The following is a 19,342-nucleotide window of genomic DNA, read 5'->3' as shown; positions in this document are numbered from 1 at the left end:
CAAATAAAGCACTCTTAAAACTCTCCAAAACAAACCAAAAAGAATAGTACTCAGTGGGAAATAATTGCACACTGACATGTAGGGATTTGACATGATTGCCTTGGTCTGTCCAAGACAAATGAGAGTGAAAATCTGAAGTATTTGCTGTTAATAAATCTACATTTCTGGCACAAAAACTAAAGGCAGATACTCCAAGTTCAAGGTAAACCTGCAGGACATGACGAGCATCGGACAGAAGAGTGAGTTTGGATCTAGCGATCTACTTCAGCAGAGATCTTATATGGAGTGGTGAACGTCCAATAAGGATTTAGAGATCCAAAAATACAAGTGTTTATCATGCATTCCTGTCAGAGAAGACCAACCAGTTTTATATTACAGCATACAAAGATCAGTGTTACAGAGATCTCTTGTTCTGAATCTAAGTCATTGTAATCTTGAACTCAAAGTTAGACTGCTTCAAGTTCGGTCTTTTCTTGGTCGAAGTGCAGTGATTAGGTTTTGAAATGTAAATGATTCATCAAGCCAATTACCAAGATATTTAAACACTGTGACTCTGTCTATGAAGACACTAAACGATGTGGTGTTTCCATCTACCCACTAAGCACACAGACCTGTCAACCCCCCTGATGTATAAAGATATTTACCAGCTGATGTCTCGTGTGTCACTCGAGCACAGAGACCACAAAACAAGCCGTCGTAATTGGATTTGATTTGATCCAGTGCTGTAAACCACCACTGTGACAGCAACAATTATCCTCCCCACTGCTAAGACCCCCCACCAGACTGGATTCAACATCTTATCAGACAATCAGGACATTGCTTTTCTTCAAATCTCTTATTGGCTTAGCGGATAAGCTTATTAAGGGTGACCCGCAAAGCTGAAAGAGCTGAACATTATATTACATTTTCACTGCAGATTGAGAGGCATGTACAGTAAGCTTGCCCCCCCCCCCCCCCCATCCTGACGAAATCAAGCCTTCAGTCCAAATATTTACACACACACACACAAACACTCAAACACACACACACACAACTTAAGCAGGCCAGGAGATCTGCCATCAGTGCTTTTAGCCTGATCTCATTACATCATTGGCCAGCAGCAGGTTGAGACAAGAGTTCAGTCCAGGTAAGAGACGGATGCTGAATGAAAGATCAGCCTCCAGCAGGCCTCAGGCAGGGCTTCTCCATCAGGGCAGGTGGATGGAGGGTCCTTCCTGTGAGATGATTCAGGGAGCCAGAGGCCAGACACCAGAGCCCCCTGGTTGACTGGCTGACCGTGTTAGAGCTTTTCTCAAGGAGGCGTCTTGGAAACCCCGGGGCTAGACACCGCTCAGTTGTCTCTACAGCAATTACTCCTCACCGCTGGGACGAGGCCAGAGTCCACAGCTCTTTTCACACACATTCAGGCATGAGTGACGGATGGAGACAGCTGTGAAGCGGTGGCAGGCTTTTACTTTATGGTTTTAATAAAAAGAACTCGGAGGGAGGACCGAAATAAAATCCTGTCAGTTTAGACCTTTGCAGGAGATTTTCAGCATCATTAGTCCCATCGCCACCATACTCTGTGTAGCTCCAACAACTTTGTGACTTTTCAATAGAAAGCCTGAACTACAAAAACACACAGCAGGTAAGATGTAGCGTAAGCATGCAAATAATTACCAACTGTGAACTGTGAGGTCGTGGTCAATCAGCGGCGCACACTATGCTGCTGTTCGCTGACACTCTAGTCAATGCTCCTGTTTCCACAGCGTTTCCAGAATGAGAATCAGAATCGGGGTTTATTGCCAAGTACATTTACACATACAAGGAATTTGACTTGGTGTATTGGTGCTAAATAATTATCAGGGAAATAAAGCAGAACTAGCAACAACTTAAATAATACAGTATAAGAAGATATTACAATATATAAAATTGAATTTAAAAATGAAAAATATAAAATATAAAATATAAAAAATAAAAATAAAAAACACAAAATGTACAAAAGGTGCAATGTAGGAGCTGTGTAGTGGACTATGAGAAGCTGACAGGATGTGTTGTCTGGGTCCTAAACAACTTCAACTTTGTATAAAAGGCGAATTAACTGACCAAATGACAACATTCATAAACATTCATAAAGGCTCCTTCATGTAAATGACAGGTGTCATGTCAGACTTGTGCATACCCCTTCAAATTAGATATGGGACTGGTCCGATCTCATGTCGGTATCGGGTCCAATATTGACTAAATTTACTGAAAATGACTGACAGGTCAAGAAAGATGGTTGGGCACTTTAAACATTCTCAGCTCGCACAGTCTTAACTGAAAGAAGTATCCACAAATCATCTCCATGACGACGAACAGACGAGATGGAACATTTCTCACACTTCAGTTAAAAAGATTTAATTTGAAAAACCTGCCAGCTGTTTCTGCTTCCTGTTTGTATGTGAAGCCAGCACAATGCTTGGTTTACTACAGGTACATAATACCAACAACAACAATAACACTATTAGTTATGATAACACATAAATTGGTTTAGGTAGGCTATATGTACATATGTATCTGAGTCGGATCAGAACTGAAAAAAGTGGAGCGGTGAAATCTCTACTTCAAATAAAGTGTTACTGATAAACGAGTCAAGTGCAAAGGCTCACAGAAACGATGTAACCCTTTTACCAGAGAGAAATCTTCGACTCGTGCTCTGAATGTTTGAAGCTTGGTCTGTAGGGATTCTTTTTTGAACCATTTTTTTGAGGCATCTTCAGTTTATTGATTGATTTATTTTGTACATGATATTTATTTGCCAAGTGATGGAGGAGTTACTGACTCACCAATGATGAGTCAGTGTGAGGCCACACAGCAGACTGTGTGTGAGGTGGTAAACAACCCAGGTGATCTGTGAAGTTTATAGAAAGCTTTAAATCATAAACAGTCAACATCAATTAATTTGACATATTACATAATCCCTGTCACTGTTTCAACTGAAAAGCAGAGACGTGATGAATCTGAACAGAATTCAATGAATAGGAAAACTTCGGGGGTGTCTCCACTCTGATATAAATCATAACAGTCAAATGTCCGACAGACAGACAGGGCGAGCAGCAGACAGACAGGCAGGTGGTCCGGCTGGGTGAGGGGGATCAGAGGGGGGAAGGTCAGACCTGAGCCCTCCTTGCTCACTCTATCCACCACTCTTCGTCTCCCCCTCCTCCAAACACTCAGAGCAGATGGGCCTCACAGCACGGCCCCTCTGTTCAGGAGAGCTGCTGCTGCACAGAGCATCAAACACAGCCGACCACAAGTCCAACATCAACACGGTGAGCTGAACAGGGCCCGCCACCAGAACAGAACAACGACCTCCAGAACACACAGCCACACTCAAACAGACGGCAGACACAAGAATCCTGCAAGTCGGAACGGCTCAGGCAGATACGAGTGTGTGACCTGAAGTTAGCACCACCTCTGGGCGCTCTCTGTAATATTTAAATGTTGTGATTTCAGGTATTTCTGAAGTTTTGTCACAGCCTGTTTTGAGCTCTCATTTGGGAGACATGAATAAACAAACAGGCAAACAGAGCCAAAATGTTTTTCACTCCAGGTTTCTAAATGTTTTTTTTTATTTTGACGATGAGCTGAGCTGCTGAAAACAACTTCAAACTACTCTGGAGAAATGACTATGTTACATAAAGCAGGTAAAGGCAACCTGGTGAGACTCTCTCTCTCACACACACACACACACACACACACACACACACACACACACACACACACACACACACACACACACACACACACACACACACACACACACACACACACACACACACACACACACACACACACACACACACACACACTAGCCAGACTGCTTCTAATATTTACACACATGTACACTCATATCTCAATGTCTTCTTCACATCTTCAATATTATTTTTCAGCCAGTATCACGATCGCAAAATGTTTAAAAATCACAATAATATCGAATCTTGACTCAAGTATAGTGATAATATCGTATCGTGTGGCCTCCACCCCTAGCTAGAATAGATAGTGCAGAGTTCAGTGACTACCAGAGCTTTCTTGCAAAACGGTATTGTGAAGTAAAAAGGCCAAAAGAAGCTTAGGGTAGGAGTGGTAGACAATGCAAACTCATGAATGCTCTGGTATCAAAGCACATCGCGTATAAAAAAGTCTTCTATTATCTTTTTGCACCGGCCACCTTTACAAGACAACGATTTCAGCTGAAAACTGTAACCATTAGTTGAGTTTTGGTCGCTCCTTTACAACGACAACGGTGCCTGAAATCGCAAAGTTTTTAAGACGGCACCATCTCCATCGTCTTGGAAACTGGCACTATGCAGTCCCTCTGACGCAGAGACTTTTTTGCACATGGGCATAACGGTTCCAGTCAATAGCTAGGTGTGACTATGTGGACAACAACAACGATGGCGGACTCTCGAGTTCTGCTTGTGTTGGTCACTCTGTTTAATTTAACAAAAGTGTAGATTGACTGCATCATCACTCTGATCAGTGGAGACTCGTTACTTCTATCCGTAATACAGAATCCATCTATACGCCGGGTAAGAGCAGCCAAATGCTGATTAGCCATTAGCCATTTTCATATGTTCACACCTCACTGCTCTGTAGAAGGAACAGTATGTACACATGCGTGTGTTGTTTCATTACAAAGTCACACCGCCAACTACTGGCCTAATATGTGTACTATAGCGTTTTTAGTTGTTTGTGTGAATCAGCAGTTATCAAAACATCGTCTGAACGTGGAACTCTCTCAAAGACACAAACAAAAAACTGTTCTGTTTTCAGTGGATCATTTTCATGTAAACGTGGCCTCAGGCAGTGGAAACATGTTGAATGGAGTCATAACTCACTCTTCACTGTTCTTCTGTCCAATAAAACAATCTGCATTTGGCAGATGCACTAAGTCCAATGGTTTTATTATAGGATGTCAGGCAGATTCATCTAGATGTAATGGTCAGGTTGGTGTGTACTTTGCAGCTTGCAACTCCACTGTCATCCATCACTGCAAAAGCTCTCTCTATCCGGTCTCTTTTTCACTATGAGGCAATATGTCAGAGGCTCTTATAAACATTTCTCTCCTTTCCCCCCTGAGCCTACAATATCTCATAGTTCAGTGCTTTGGGTCGGAGCCAGAGATCGAACACATTTGCTGCATTCTGCGAGCTCGGCTGTGAAGAGAAACAAAAAATAAGTGGGAAGTAAAAACCCATCTCTTGAAAATTCCCTCTCTTACTCTCTTCATTTCTTATTCTGCTTAGCGTCTGCGCTAACAAAAGTGCTGATAACGGGCGCTCTCTGGCCAGGCTGTAGCATTTGATAAATGGAGAATTAAACCTTGAGACAGACCTTTTGACATTTAAAGTGTAACCTTGTGGGAGGACAATGCCTTACCGTTTATTTAAAGTGTTGCCAAAGAAAAGATAATAGTTTCTGCTGGATAACGCTGCAGCTTGTTCCTCTTCACAGAGGACAAAAAGAAGTGCAGATGATGATCTTTTTCAATTATACACACATTGTATGTAACGTGTGACAGATTAGGATGTTACTGCACTAAGGTTAGAGGCTCTAACGTCAATCCTGCAGGATAGAGCAAAGACAGTTTTTATTTTTAAGACCATGCTTCAGCTGCCCTTAAAGCCAAACACACATGATCATCATTTAGGAAAATTACAAACATTTAAGAGTGGGAGTTTAATAAAGTATGTCTGTTATGTCTTAGCTACCTGTGTGATGAGTGTGGAGGTTTTTGTGTGTGTGTGTTCGTGTGTGTGCGCTTGTGTGTGGACATCTGTGGGGGAGGAGGTGTGAAAGGGAGCGGGTGAGAATGTGGTGGATGTGTCTGGGTGTGAGAGCTTCATGTGGGAGTGTTTGTGTGTATGAGTGAGCACTCAGGAGATCCCTCTCTCTGAAAGCCTAAACCAGCACTTGTGACCAGAACATGCAACCGCAGGGATCCACAGAGAACCGCAGGAAACCAAAGAAAACCACAGCAACAGATACCGCAGGCCTACACCATGAAGCACATTTGAAAGGGATAAAAGTCTCACATACACAGTCCTCCGCGCAGTGAGGTCTGTGCTGTATACACAGCCATCAGGGCAGAAGAAGACAACCTTGAAGCTGGCAGGTAGCACCATCTGTCCATTAGCCGCTACAGGAGCAGACATGACACACACACACACTGCAGCAGTGACCCTCCCATCAGAGGTCTGCACCGTACACACAGTGCGTCCTGCATTCACACGCCTGCTGTACATTCTCTGTCATGTAAATAAAAAAAGAAAGCCTTTCAAAACAACAGGACGGCAAACTCAGATGACAAATGACCACAGTGTGAGAGGGATTGTCCACTCAGCAGAGGAGGGTAGACACAACAAGGACACAAACACAGCTGCTCAACTGACTGATTCTTGACATTTGTGCTAACCTCTATAAACATTGGTGTAGTGCAGGTATATGGAGTAAACACACTTATCTTTCAGTCTCCAGAGAGTATCCCCCCTTCTAAATCCCCTCTGAGTTACATCATTTATTGATTGACAATATTCAGTATGCTGCAATTTTTTTCCTAGGATGGTGAAGGGGTGACCCTCCCTACCTGGTCTCTAACTGGCTAATATGCACTAACTTGGCTATCAAAGTCCTAAATGTCTTAAATGCCTCTTTTTATAACAGAGGGGTCTAAGGCTTGATAATCAATCCACATTTTATTTAAAATATGAATGTGTTATAAATCCAGAGTCATCCTTTCCTTCAGCGGTGTACTTTGACCACTGCCCAAAAACCAATACTACCCATATGGGCCAAATGCTGTGTGGATGTCACTGGAAAAATGTGCAAACTGTCGGATAAGAATGGCAAGATTTCAAATGTATTCGCTTCTCAGAGCCCAGATTGCCCAAGACAAGGCAGCTAATTACAATTTGAAATTCCTCCACAGAGTTTAATTCCTTTTGTCATTTTCCTTTTGTATCTGCAAACATAAAATGAGCTAAATGCTGCTCTCCCAGCCCCAAGCAGTGTGACAGAAAAGAACATGCAACGTAAACAGAATGTAATAAGTCTTTAATTATTGTGAGATTCAACAAGTTTTAACAACAATAAGCGATAATTATTTCAGCTATGAGTAACCAAAAGAAACAACCTGCAAAAGCATTCAGCAAAAAACAGACTTATTCTCTATTTGACCTTAATGGTTGATTTAATCAAACAACTCACATTGGCTGCAATGACACAAAGTGGCCAATGAGCCATGAGGTGAAAAAACTGCTGGACAATCAACAACTGCCTTCACTTTGATAGAGACAGTGACAACCTTTCTGTTCATTGTGAAAGAGTATCATAAAGAGAGTAAACCCAGGGCTCTTCTCTGAACCCTCATTACAGAAACACAAACCACTGTCGAAGCGTTCCTTTTCTTATCTGCTCCATGACACTTTAGAGACATTTGCATAAAAATGCATCATCCAAATGTATCTCAGTTCAGGGAGAAAATGCAGCATTTAAAGATGTGATAACACACTGCAGTAGAGAGATGAAAGGCCTTACACTCACCCTTTTGTGTTTCTTGTTGAGGTGCTTCTTCTTCCTCTTGCCTTGTGTGTGTGCCAGGCGCGGGTTGTTCTCCTGGTCTGAAGGCTGCTGCTGCTGCTGGTAATTGTTCTTGCAGGACTCCAGGCTCAAGCCGTTAGGGACTCTGGCAGGCTTCTTCTTGAGCAGCGGCCCCGCCTGGTTGTCTCTGCACTGCTGGGGCTTCAGCGTCGTGCTCTTCTAGAGACAACAACATGAGAGAAAGGATTGTGTGAGCAACAGAACAAACATTTTATTTATGTTTAAAACCTGTATGAGCTGTTCACGAAGCTGCAATAGCTGGCCAACAAAAATCTGTTCTATACATTTTGATACCCAAAAAACTGCTCATTAGTGCCCTCAAGAGCATGAAGAAAAGAGCAGAGTATCCACTAATTAAAGCACAATTTGACAGATATCAAATTTCCGCTGTACAGGAAGAACAGCAGCTACACGTTGAGGACAACTTTTGCAGAAAGGTTTTATTGCAGGATCACAAGATTTTCTCACAGCCAACAAAGCAATGCAAAAGTAGTGCAAACGTAGTGCTTTGAAAAGAATGTTTTGGTTTTAATTTGACGAATACAATACAGAGAGGTCAACAAAGAGAGAGGATGAGGAAAGAGAGAACAAATGGGACAGCAGCTGGTTATAACGTACTCTGGATCAGCTGTCTCTGACACAGAATAAAACAGACCTGTGGGTGTTTTGAAGAAGATACTTGATTACAACACTCCTAGATATATTTTTTATGCCTCAACTGGTCCACCACTTGGATTGACACTGTATGCTTTTAAATACTTAAGCACTGAATACTTTGAGACTTTGTTCTGACATCGTGCCCAGAGGATGAATTTCCTGTGATCTTGTGAACCCCGTGGGTGCAGCTGCTCATGGCTGCGGTCACACTCTAGAAACGGACCCAGCTGGGCAGAACACGCGCGCTGCCCGACGGAGCAAAAATGTGGTTCTGACGGAAAGCAGCGTGCCCGGACTATGTGGAAATTGGCACTAGGAATGTGATGAGCTGATGTGCAAAAGTGGTCAAATATTGTGAATTAATAATCACATTTTAATCAAATCAGTTTGCAGTCAGATCTGCAGGACTGCCCATTGTCTTCATCACTCTCCTTATAACTTAGAGCTAGTATGTTTCATGAAGTTGAGGTACTTTTGAGTGAGTTGTGGTCCTGTGATTTTACTCAGAGTAATACTTAAATGGTTAATGGAGTGATTTAAACTGATAGTTACAATGTGAAATCCTAAGCCTCTGAACAACATTTAGGCCTGGCATGGAGTAAAAGAGGCAAAGACAAAGATAAGAACGGGCTTCCTTTGAGTCTGTGTTTATATCTGCAGGGCTCTTATCAGAACAGGAGGCAGAACAGCAGAGGCCCAGCACGAAACACCAAAACACTTAAGTTCACTTTTCCTGTCAACACATAAAACAAAACTACATCAGAAGACTTCAAGGAGAAAACTGGATCCTGAAAACAAACCAATGTGCTACAGCTCCAATATAGCAGGGAGCACACACGGGGTTATACAGCTTGACGGCTGATCAATACAAGCACTCATCTGCTGCTGAGAGACTGTGTAATGTATCACAGCCGCCCACAGTCAAACTTATGGAACAAATCAGCTTTGTTATTTGAAGCGCTGACCTGTTTTGCTCCATTGTGGACCAGAGAGCTGTTGGCGTTTAATACCCCCAGGGAGATATTTAAGCTGGCGGAGCCGGCGTCAGTGAAGAGGCTGACTGTTGGAAGAGAAGGTGCAAAGCTGCCACAGCTGCACTAATGACGTGTCAATACTGTGCAATGCTTTAACAGGAGGGCTGGGGAGACAGGGCTGTGGCATTCACATCACTGAGCATTTTGATGGCCAGGAAATGTCATGTGTGCCTGATGTGTCGCCTGAAATAACTTCTGTTTTTAAACGTGAGGATATGTGCAGGAGGATTATTCCAGCAGTACAGATAACGCTCCTCTTTGTTGTTTTTTTTGCCCAATTCTCATTCAATAAATGGTCTTGTTGTGTGTTCTGTGCTACCGGACATGTTGACAATTTTCCACTAAATAGTGATTTCCCCTTCGCTGAGGCTACATGAAGGCTCAGATGGAAACTTACAGTGGTGGAAAGCAAACAAGTAGATGAAGTTGCACGTCATGTCAGTTTTTCTTCTGTTTCTTCATTATCCTACAACACTAATACATGTTTTGTTTCCACCTGTAGTCATAAGGACTTTTAAGAACAAGGTTTAAAGCCTAAATATATGCATAGTTGCTGATTGAATATGACTTAAACTTCACAAATTATGTAAAATTCAGTTCACAATGTTTCTCTAACTCGAATATGTGTCTGTAGTCTGTCTCCAAACCCCCCAATCATGAGAAGAGTTGGGGCTTGTGGCCTTCATCAGGGTTATTGTTCAGCTATAGGTGTATTTTTGAAACATTTCTGTATTCTTACTCTGAACTAGGCCTTTAGGTGATCTGTGTCAGAGGCAAGATCGACGTAATTGTTGAAATAATTTTTGCATTTCGATCAATAAATCAAACGCTCTGAAAATGAAAAGATTACATTTTTTTTAATCTGTGGCTTCTGCAGGACTGTCAGACCATCTATTATATTTCACATAGAGACAGAAAATGCCTGGATGGCTGACCTGCCTGTTAGTTTAACTACCTTACTAATTATATACACACATTCTGTATTCATTACACACGAGCACAGTCTTTGACAAGCTGAGGCTACCAAGCTAGCTGTTCAAAGATGTTAGCTACTGTATGACAACAGAGTGCATTGCCATCAGTGTTCCTTTTTAGTTTGAATGTAGGACTTTAACTCACAATGGAGTTAGGATCAACCAACTGAGACAGACTGAAGCCCTGATGAAAAAGTAGAGGGCTTTGACTCATATAAATGGAGCAAGTCTGTTGTCAAAAAGACAAACCTGGCAACACATCGACAATGTGATCCAGCAGATTAAGTTGTGCTTCAACAGCAATGTAGTTCTTCAGTTTGGCTGCTGATCATCAGGACTAAACATACTGTACTGTAATAACTATCGAGAGTACAGATTATATAAAGCTGTGCTGCGTCTTGGTGCTTGATTAACCTGTAAGACACATCAATCTGTTACTCCAGCTGCACTTCTTACACTGTAACTTTTATTCAAAGATACCTAAAACTCAGAGAAGACATCACGCTTTATATTTGGTCAACAGCCCCAATAAGCTGGAACAAACCCTGCCTCAGTCCAGGATTCATCACTCAGACACCACAGAGCACAGTTCATCATTTTTCCTCACAATTCTGGTGAGTAAATAATTCCTCCACATCTCGAGCCGCAGCGCTTGAGGACCACCTCGGAGGCGCCTTAGTGTGCGTGCCTGCAGAGAATATGTTAGAGATACGCACCGCTGACAGCAGGATGAGCTTGATGGGTGTGCTACTGGCGCTGACTCACTAAAAGCGTTTCTAAAGACCCTCCATTCACTCGGAGGAAAACAAGTACATGCATCAGCTAATCTTGTTTGCCTTTTCCGCCCACACTCATCCACGGCAAATAATGCAACATGACATGTATTGTCAGTGCACAGAATAAGTGACAAAGTTATGATGGTGCCGGGGAGAGCTTCCATTGTGTCTCCTCTCTGCATGCTTCTGAGCCTCTCAAACAACTGATTGCTCGGAATAAATGATGCACATTATGTTTGCCTGCTCTCAGAACAATGGCAACACAATTCCTCATTTTCAGCGACTTACGACGACTCTGAAGGAGAAGTAATTGCTCAATATGGCTTACTCTCCACTAGCTTCCATTACTGTGATTGTCTGGCAGTGTACGGAGTAATCATAATGTAGCATTCAGTGGCAAAGCATTCCTGCAGGTGTCCTTACTAAATCTGCAGGACAGCTGCTTTAATCAGCTTTATTTAAAATGGTACTTTTGGGGATTTGACAGAAATTGTTTTCTGTGTTGTATCTGAAAAATGGTAAATATTGGATAATTAAAAATCAGTTCTTATCGTTCTCATTTTTACATATAAATGTTTTAACTTGCGTTTCTACGTTCTTACATTTATTTAATTAAGGAGATGGATAGATGTATTTGTAAAGTGAGTTAATAAAGAAACACATCATTTACAATTCCTTCTTAGAGCAGAAAATGATTACATCTCTGAACATGTCTGAGAGGAATCTGTAAAGCTGTTACTATGTGTTAAAGAGGACATATTATCCCCCTTCTCCACCTTTTCAAACAGTCCCCTGTGGTCTAAATTAAACATCTGTGCTGTGCTTTGGTCAAAATATAACATGAATCAAGCACCAGAGGAGGTTTGTGACCCTGTATAAACCAGCTCTCTCAGAACGCTCAGTTTTGGAGTGTGTGTCTCTTTAAATGTAATGAGCCCCGCCCCCCACTGAGTTTTCCCGGTAGACATCACTCCATCGCTAGCGAGAATAAAAATGGCAGACCTGCAAACAAAATTTGTTCTAGGCTGGGGGTGGAGTCCATGGGTGGAGAAAACAGGGAGGGGATTTTTTTACCAGAATCCCACTGTGACATCACAAGGAGAGCACATTTGAAACAGAGCATTTTTCTCTGTGTTGTAAGACTTATGCAGACCACAAACAAAGGACTGGATGGGTTTATTTCACATTTTGTGGGTCTGTAGACACTCAGGTTACCCAAATATATGTTCAAAAACACTGTACAAGTGGATTTTCCATAATATGCCCCCTTTAATAAAGCAGCCATTCAGGTGCATTTACAAACTGTTGATGATGTCAGAAGCCTCTTGCAGTCGATTGACATTGTGCCACTGACACTCTACATACTGAACTGTGAGGAGGCTGCTCAGAAAAATCCATGTTTCATCTGAAGCTTTCAATAAATGTTTTTTTAAAGTGTATTTCATATGCTTTTAGCAGAGTTCTCTTAACAAACAATGTATTCATTCATTGTATACTCTCAACTACATAAGATGGTTTTTAATCTTCTCTGATACACTCTTGGTTCAACTGTTTCTGGTGTTTTTATTTCTAAACTTTCACATCTTTGTTGTCCCTCCTGTTTGCAGCCTCACTCTGAACTCTGAACTCTACAGCAGGGTATGAAACAAGCTGGAAGTCCTCTGCTCTCCCACAGCCTGCTGGCATCTCAGCCTCCACACAGACCGGCCTCCGAGAGGCTGATCAAAAGAGTGTGATCATCTCATCTCACTGAGACAATTTAATTAGTTTACACAAACTGGGCTCCCAGCAGAGAGGAGGAAACGGGAACAGACATAGCTGCTGAGAGACGAGAGAGATAGAGAGGGAGAGAGAGCGAAGGAGAGAGAGAGAGTGAGAAGGAGAGGAGAGAGAGAAGGAGAGGAGAAGAGGGAGAGAGAGAGAGATGAGAGAGAGAGAGCGAGAAGGAGAGGAGAGAGAGGGATAGAAGGAGAAGGAGAGAGACGAGAGCGGCAGAGAGAGAGAGGGAGAGAGAGAGAGATGAGAGAGAGAGAGCGAGATGGAGAGGAGAGAGCGGCAGAGAGAGAGAGAGGGAGATGGAGAGAGAGAGAGAGGGAGATGGAGAGAGCACTCGAAAGCACCACAGGCTTAATGAATCTGTCTTCCTGCGATGCTGCTCAAGCTCAAAGTACATACACTCACTCACAGATACACACATTTTTTCAATCAACAACAGCAGACAAAGTAAATAATAAGTAGAGATCTAATGAATGCTAATAGACTGAAGAGTACAATCTCTCCTCAGGGGGTGTTCCAGGATTCAGGACAGCAGCCCGCATTAACGTCAGATACCTGCTTAAGTTGAGCAGCGAGGTGTGTCGGAGTCTTTTGGGAGTACTTGACCTGATTATCACATTTTCAGTGGGTGTGAAATGGCATTAAGAGAGCTCTAAGTGTCGACTGTAACAAATCGTAGGTAATTTCACTGCTGGTGTTTGTGGCCAATAACAGGTGTGACTGAAGCAGCTCAACCACGTCGTGTAGTTTGATGGTTCAAGCTGAGGTGAAAATGACCCAGAATAATCAACGTCACTGAGTGCATTTACGAGGACTGTGCTCTATTTCCAGACTCACTGTAAAAATGTAGAATCTGTACATGAAGGTCAGGATTATCAGCACGTGAAGTACTCTGGTTTACACTGTCAGTGATTGACCAATCACGTGTCAGCAGACTTTAGTATATGCAGTGTGGACAGCAAAAATCAAGTGGAGCATTATCTGTGCTAATCACATTCCAGCTCTCACTCTGATCACGTTGTCTCTATAAACAGATATCTGCAGAAAAGTGCAGCTAGTGTAACATTTTAACTTGAGCCACAAATCTGCTTGACACTGTGTCGCAACAGCCAATCAGAGTCTAGATTCATTGCCTACCTGAAATGCATCGGAAATGATCTATCCGACTCAACAAACAAAAAGTTTAAAAGTTCTCTTTGTGAGGAGACACATCAGCCCAACGACACATTGGAGCTAGTTATTGAACCCCAACCTTCCAGTTGAAGGATGAATAATTACCCCCTGAGCCACAGCTGTAGAATGACACACATGACTACTCTCATGACTTTTGTTACTCCTGCAAGGAAGGTGTGTCTGATGCCAGAAGAAAATCAAATATTGTAAGGCTAATATCAGAATCAGTGAAGTGAAAAGAATAAAATGTCTTATTTGTTTCTGTCAATTTGGCGGCTTTTCATCCATCAAACAAACACTTCTGTCGGACTGAATGAATCCTGTAAATGATAAAAACTCTTGTTAGAATACAAGTTACTGCTGACTGGAAACAAATTAATTCTGTCCCGATGAATAACCAAGCAATCATATATTCATGTTTGGAATCATTTATTAACTGTGCGGGAACAGATATGAGGAGGTCAACCCGTCCTAAAACCACGTCTGCATTGAAACATCAGTGTATGTACAGTATGTTGAGTTACAGCCTCGTCCTCGAGCAGGCAGAAAGAAACTCTCAGCAGCTCAAGTGAATTGAGTGATTTCTTACAAAAATGAGACATGCATTTTGGGAGAAAAATGTTTCAAAGAAAGAGCAAGGTCCTTCAAGAAAAAATCATTCTGCAGTCATTCCAGCATGTTGACCTACAGCTCCAAGAAATCAGACGAGACCAAAATACCCCAGAGCTTTGTGAGGGGGCGGCAGCTCCTCCTGAATCAAAATGGAAAGTTAAAGTGAAGAAGACACAAGTCCCCTGCTAAAAATGACTAGTTTCTAAAATCAGGTTGGAATACAAATTCAGGAAAGACTAAAAGGAGGCAGTGCATGAAGAATTAAAAAGCAAATACAACATTTAAAATCCACTAAGATCTAACAAAACACCCCGGCTGATTTTTCTGACAAATCTCCAATTTAAGGGAGCAAGTCTTTGAGAAAATCCTCAAGGCAGCAAATTGGAAATTTCCCGCCTGTAAATTTGGACATTCAGGACCTTCTGCAGCTTTTCATTTGAAAACGTTGAAGCGTGAGTGCAGAGAGGTGAACTCTGTTTGGTGGACAGCCTGTGTCTCAAGGCTGCAATCGAAGCTGACTGGAACAGTTTGAAGGCACAACGCTGCAGTGAGACTCTTATTTTGAAATCTTCTTCAGCTGTGCTTCACACACAGAAGTGTTCACGTTTGAGATAGGACAGTGGAGAGAGAAATTACTGCTAAACTCCACCAGATGCATGTGTGGTCCGTCTCTGCTGCGTCACGGCAGTCCGGAGTCACCTGCCACAGACGCAAGGCTTCTATTTGTGCCGGATGCCGGAGCACAGTGTATCAATTTACCACAGAGCAGATCGAGCGGGACAGGAAATCACCAAAACAACATTAAAACATCCGGTTTATTTTCAGAATAAAACACTCCGGTTGGGAACATTGACCTTATGTGAGTTTGTTTTGTTTGCCACATACATCTTATTATCTTGCGCAGTCGTGTGTAATTACCACAGGAACTCGTTAGTCTCAGGACTCCAGCTGTCCAGCGGTGCTGCTCCGTCCTGCACTCTAACAACGAAGCCTGCGGGTAATGACGGACGAGGGAAGCATTGAGCTTTACCGGAGCGGAGCTGACACTCGATGCACACGTATCTGGCGGAAGTTCTGGGTTAGGGACAGAGAGATCGGGGTGTGAGAAAGCAGCCAAAGTCCGGATTTGAACCGGGGCCGACCGCTTTGAGGACTGCAGCCTCTGTACATGGGGTGCACGCTGTAACCTCTTGGCTACCGACGCCCAGTAAAGTACAAGTTTGAATATTCACACTGTAATTGCTCCATTTATCTGCTGTGAGGATTCAGTGTGGTCATGAAAACTATCCTCACTTTCCCAGCGCCCCCCTGCAGGTTACACCACAGCAGTTGTAGTCTACATACTGAACATAATGTTTGATCTTTTGTTGTCCTACATAGAGTAATAAAAGTGTAATAGATGACAACATAAACCCAAACAGCAGCTCTCAAAACCTCTCTCCATGAAACAATAAAGCTTAATGTGAGTTCAGTTTTCTTTATGAGCCGGGGGTGTGACCAGCCTCGTCTCATTCTTCAAGTACCAGCGCGCTGTCATGGCCCATAGTGTCACAAGCAGCCGCTAAAGGGCTCTCTTTAGAGGAGAACAGCATTAGAGTAGATATGAATCTATCTATGGATGTGATGTCTTAATGATGCAGAAAAGCAGAGCATCCTCAAACTTAGAAAGCTGAAAACAGCAAATATGTTACTTAAAGATTACTGACACAAATGATCTAATGATCAAATGAGTCATTACTTTTCTTTGTACCCAACTGGTCGATAAATCGTTCACCTGTTTTAAACCCAAACTTAACTCAGTCGTTTTTCTTGCCCTGACCTAACCACGTTATTTAGTCTTACTATCAACACATCATATCAAGTGAACCAAGCATGATAAAGGAAGCAAACAGATGCTTACAGAACAGAGCGCCAAAGTGGTGGTAATTAAATACCTGTGATGGAGACCCATGCCGTGTTGGTCTAAAACTCTGATAAAGGTACTGAAGGTCTGGAATAGTGAGTGTGAGGAACTGAGAGAGAACCGCAGCATTTATGATGAGGAGAGGTTTACTGCACCAAATCTAGGTACTGTAGTTTGAAGTTGAACAAATATTGGAAATGTGTAGCAAGAAACACAAAGAAAAACGTCGAAACTGAAACCCCTCCTGGCTCCTTTTTCTCTTTTAAAACTCTATGAATAAGTCTCTTTACTTTAGCGTCTCAGGATAGCTGCAGGTGCTCACACAGATAGACACACACACACACATAACTGTTGGATTTCCATTTGCACATGAGCCAAAGTTAACATGATACACAGAGTTTTCTGAAGCCGGTGGAGCTTTAGAAGAAGACACGTTGTTGTTCTCCTGACAGACAGAACCATCTCCGACATGTTTGTACACCTGCAGTCGTTTTCCTTCTTTGTCATGACAACACTCTTATAACAACAGCAGGGGGGGGTTATGTCTGCTCGTACACAGAGTAGCAGGAGAAACAATGACAGCAGTCAGGGTTATCAAAGTCAAAGACGGCTAAATGTCAGTGTGATTTTTTCTTCATACGTATATTTTGCTTTTGGAGGGGTATGCTACTTGTCAATGCTAAAGCTGCTGTATTAGAGGAGATGTTATTAGAACACTCCTGGAACAACACAGAGTGAAAGAATGCCTCATAGCACATGCTGCCTTCGTTATACAAACTATAACCGAATCAACAGCTGATTCATTCCCTCAGTCAACATTTTCCTGTAGATGTAGATGTTCTCTCAAACACTTGTTACAGCTGTTTCCACATCTGCACTTCAAAACACTCGTAGAGACTTTCAGGAGGACTGCCCCTGAAATCTTCCTGATCTGGTTGTTCACACATACTCCTCACAACGGGAGACTATCACTGTCAGACGAGAGGAAATCTCAGGAAGACCTGACGTAAAAAGTACAACGCTGAAGAGGTGAACAAATAAGCAGAGTCAGACGTTATGACAATGTTTGCCTTCATATCAATTCTATGTGAAGGTTGACACATTCACTATCTCACCAAGTTTCACTATGTGCATAGAGATAGTACTGTACGGTCTATAGCCGTGTGTCGATCGCAGAATGAAAATATCATCAACCGATCAAGGGGAATTTTTCTGAATATCACAAAATGCAGCACCCCAAACATTTCAGGAAGTTTTTCTTTAAATATATATTTGGGCCTCTTTGCTTTTATTAGACAGGAGAGCCAGAGAGAGACAGGAAAAGCTGGGAGGAGCAGCATGCAGCAAAAGGCCGAGGACAGATTCAAAGACACGGCCGCTGTGTTAACTTTTCAGTCGGCTTTTCAGGAGTTTTGTGCAAAGTGTGAAAACACCATCAGTTACTTAAGCATGATGGTCATCATAAAAACAATGAGGGAAGTAGTTGATAAAACTGGCTAATCTTTACACATGTTACTATAGTTGACAAGAAGATACCATGGTTGCCTGCCAACAAAGCAATGATAGGACTCTATCGTCCAAATATGGTCACGTCTGGCTAAAAAACTAAAACTAAATCATGTCTGCCAAAAAGCAACACACAAGGCTTCAACAAGGGTTTGATTCAACAACTAAAATAAGTATACACCGGCTTCAACTGAGATGACCCCACTACAAAAGTCAACAGGAAACAACCAAAATAAAACAGGATGTAACTGACAAAATAGTGCCCACTCTAAATATGCCAACACTGCTCACATGCACACAAGAAAGATAGACGATTTCCTCGAACTAGTGTCAACAAAGCTGGATTTTTTTGTGAAAAAAAAGACAAAGGGATATCCTGTGTGTGGCGATCTGATTTCCTGCTTGTGTCTGGCTTTTCAACAAACACAGGTTCGTGATCTGTCTTTAGGGAGGGGCCGACAGGATCGCTGGGGGTTTGGGGAATGTGAGATCACAGCAGGTTTCATCCGTGTCGTTCAGTCTTATCGGGCGTCCTCAGAGAAACACAACAACACATTTTCTTGAATAAAACAAAGCAGTTCAGGCCACACATCCTGTCAAAAGATAGAGATCAAACGGCTGCATTGTGGCCGCGATAATCGTGCCTGGAAAACAAGAAATGTGCAGAGTGACAACGTAACAGCAGGCCTGTAGCAGGAGGCATGCTGGAGTTTTTCCTAAAAAATACTGTCGCCAAAAACGGCCGTGCAACATTCCCCATATTGGCAACAAGAGATCTCAGTGGGCGCCAAGGTCAACAGATCTGTATTCATGCCGGTTTGTTTCTGTGACGCTGCATAAGTGTGTGTTTTGTGTGTGTATGCATGTGTTTTCAGTATTCATCTTAACATGAGGGAAATCAGGCCTTCTGCAGGGACGCCAGCACTTAATGAAAAACAAACATATTCAGCACGAGCCACAAGAAGCACAACATTTACCCTGATTAAATAAACATGAGGAGCAGATACAGGCTGGCTTTTTTCATGTTAATCACAGAGTAAGCAGAGCCGGCACAGTGGCCGTTTAATGGGGGCAGAGATGTAGAGCAACAGTGTCTGTGTGCTGCTGTGTTACAGAGTAAGAACAGAAAGCCGTTATTCGACTGATTCAGACACAGACATCAGCCGGCAGGTCGTCAGCTGTGTACAGAATCAAAAGAATAAAAAAGGGGTTTCACTGTAAAGCAAACACATTCACGATAACATGCACACCAGTCATGTGGTGACAACCTGAATAAGCAAAGCGCATTGCAGAAACAAGATGAAGTGC

At 42.5% G+C, this 19,342-nt stretch overlaps 1 protein-coding gene across 6 annotated transcripts in view; it reads right to left on the bottom strand.

The window, feature by feature from the left end:
- auts2a (activator of transcription and developmental regulator AUTS2 a) overlaps positions 1 to 19,342 on the bottom strand; it is a 339,678-nt gene that overhangs the window by 249,225 nt on the left and 71,111 nt on the right. For all 6 annotated transcript variants that reach the window (XM_061055901.1, XM_061055904.1, XM_061055903.1 and 3 more), the window contains exon 3: positions 7,567 to 7,782. In XM_061055901.1, the coding sequence (XP_060911884.1) occupies positions 7,567 to 7,782 (216 nt within the window). The remainder of the gene's footprint in view (positions 1 to 7,566; positions 7,783 to 19,342) is intronic.

Source organism: Labrus mixtus, chromosome 14, assembly GCF_963584025.1.
Source record: "Labrus mixtus chromosome 14, fLabMix1.1, whole genome shotgun sequence".
Taxonomy (NCBI): Eukaryota; Metazoa; Chordata; class Actinopteri; order Labriformes; family Labridae; genus Labrus; species Labrus mixtus.
Note: the sequence above shows the minus strand (reverse complement) of the source record. Positions and strands in the feature narration are given on the sequence as shown.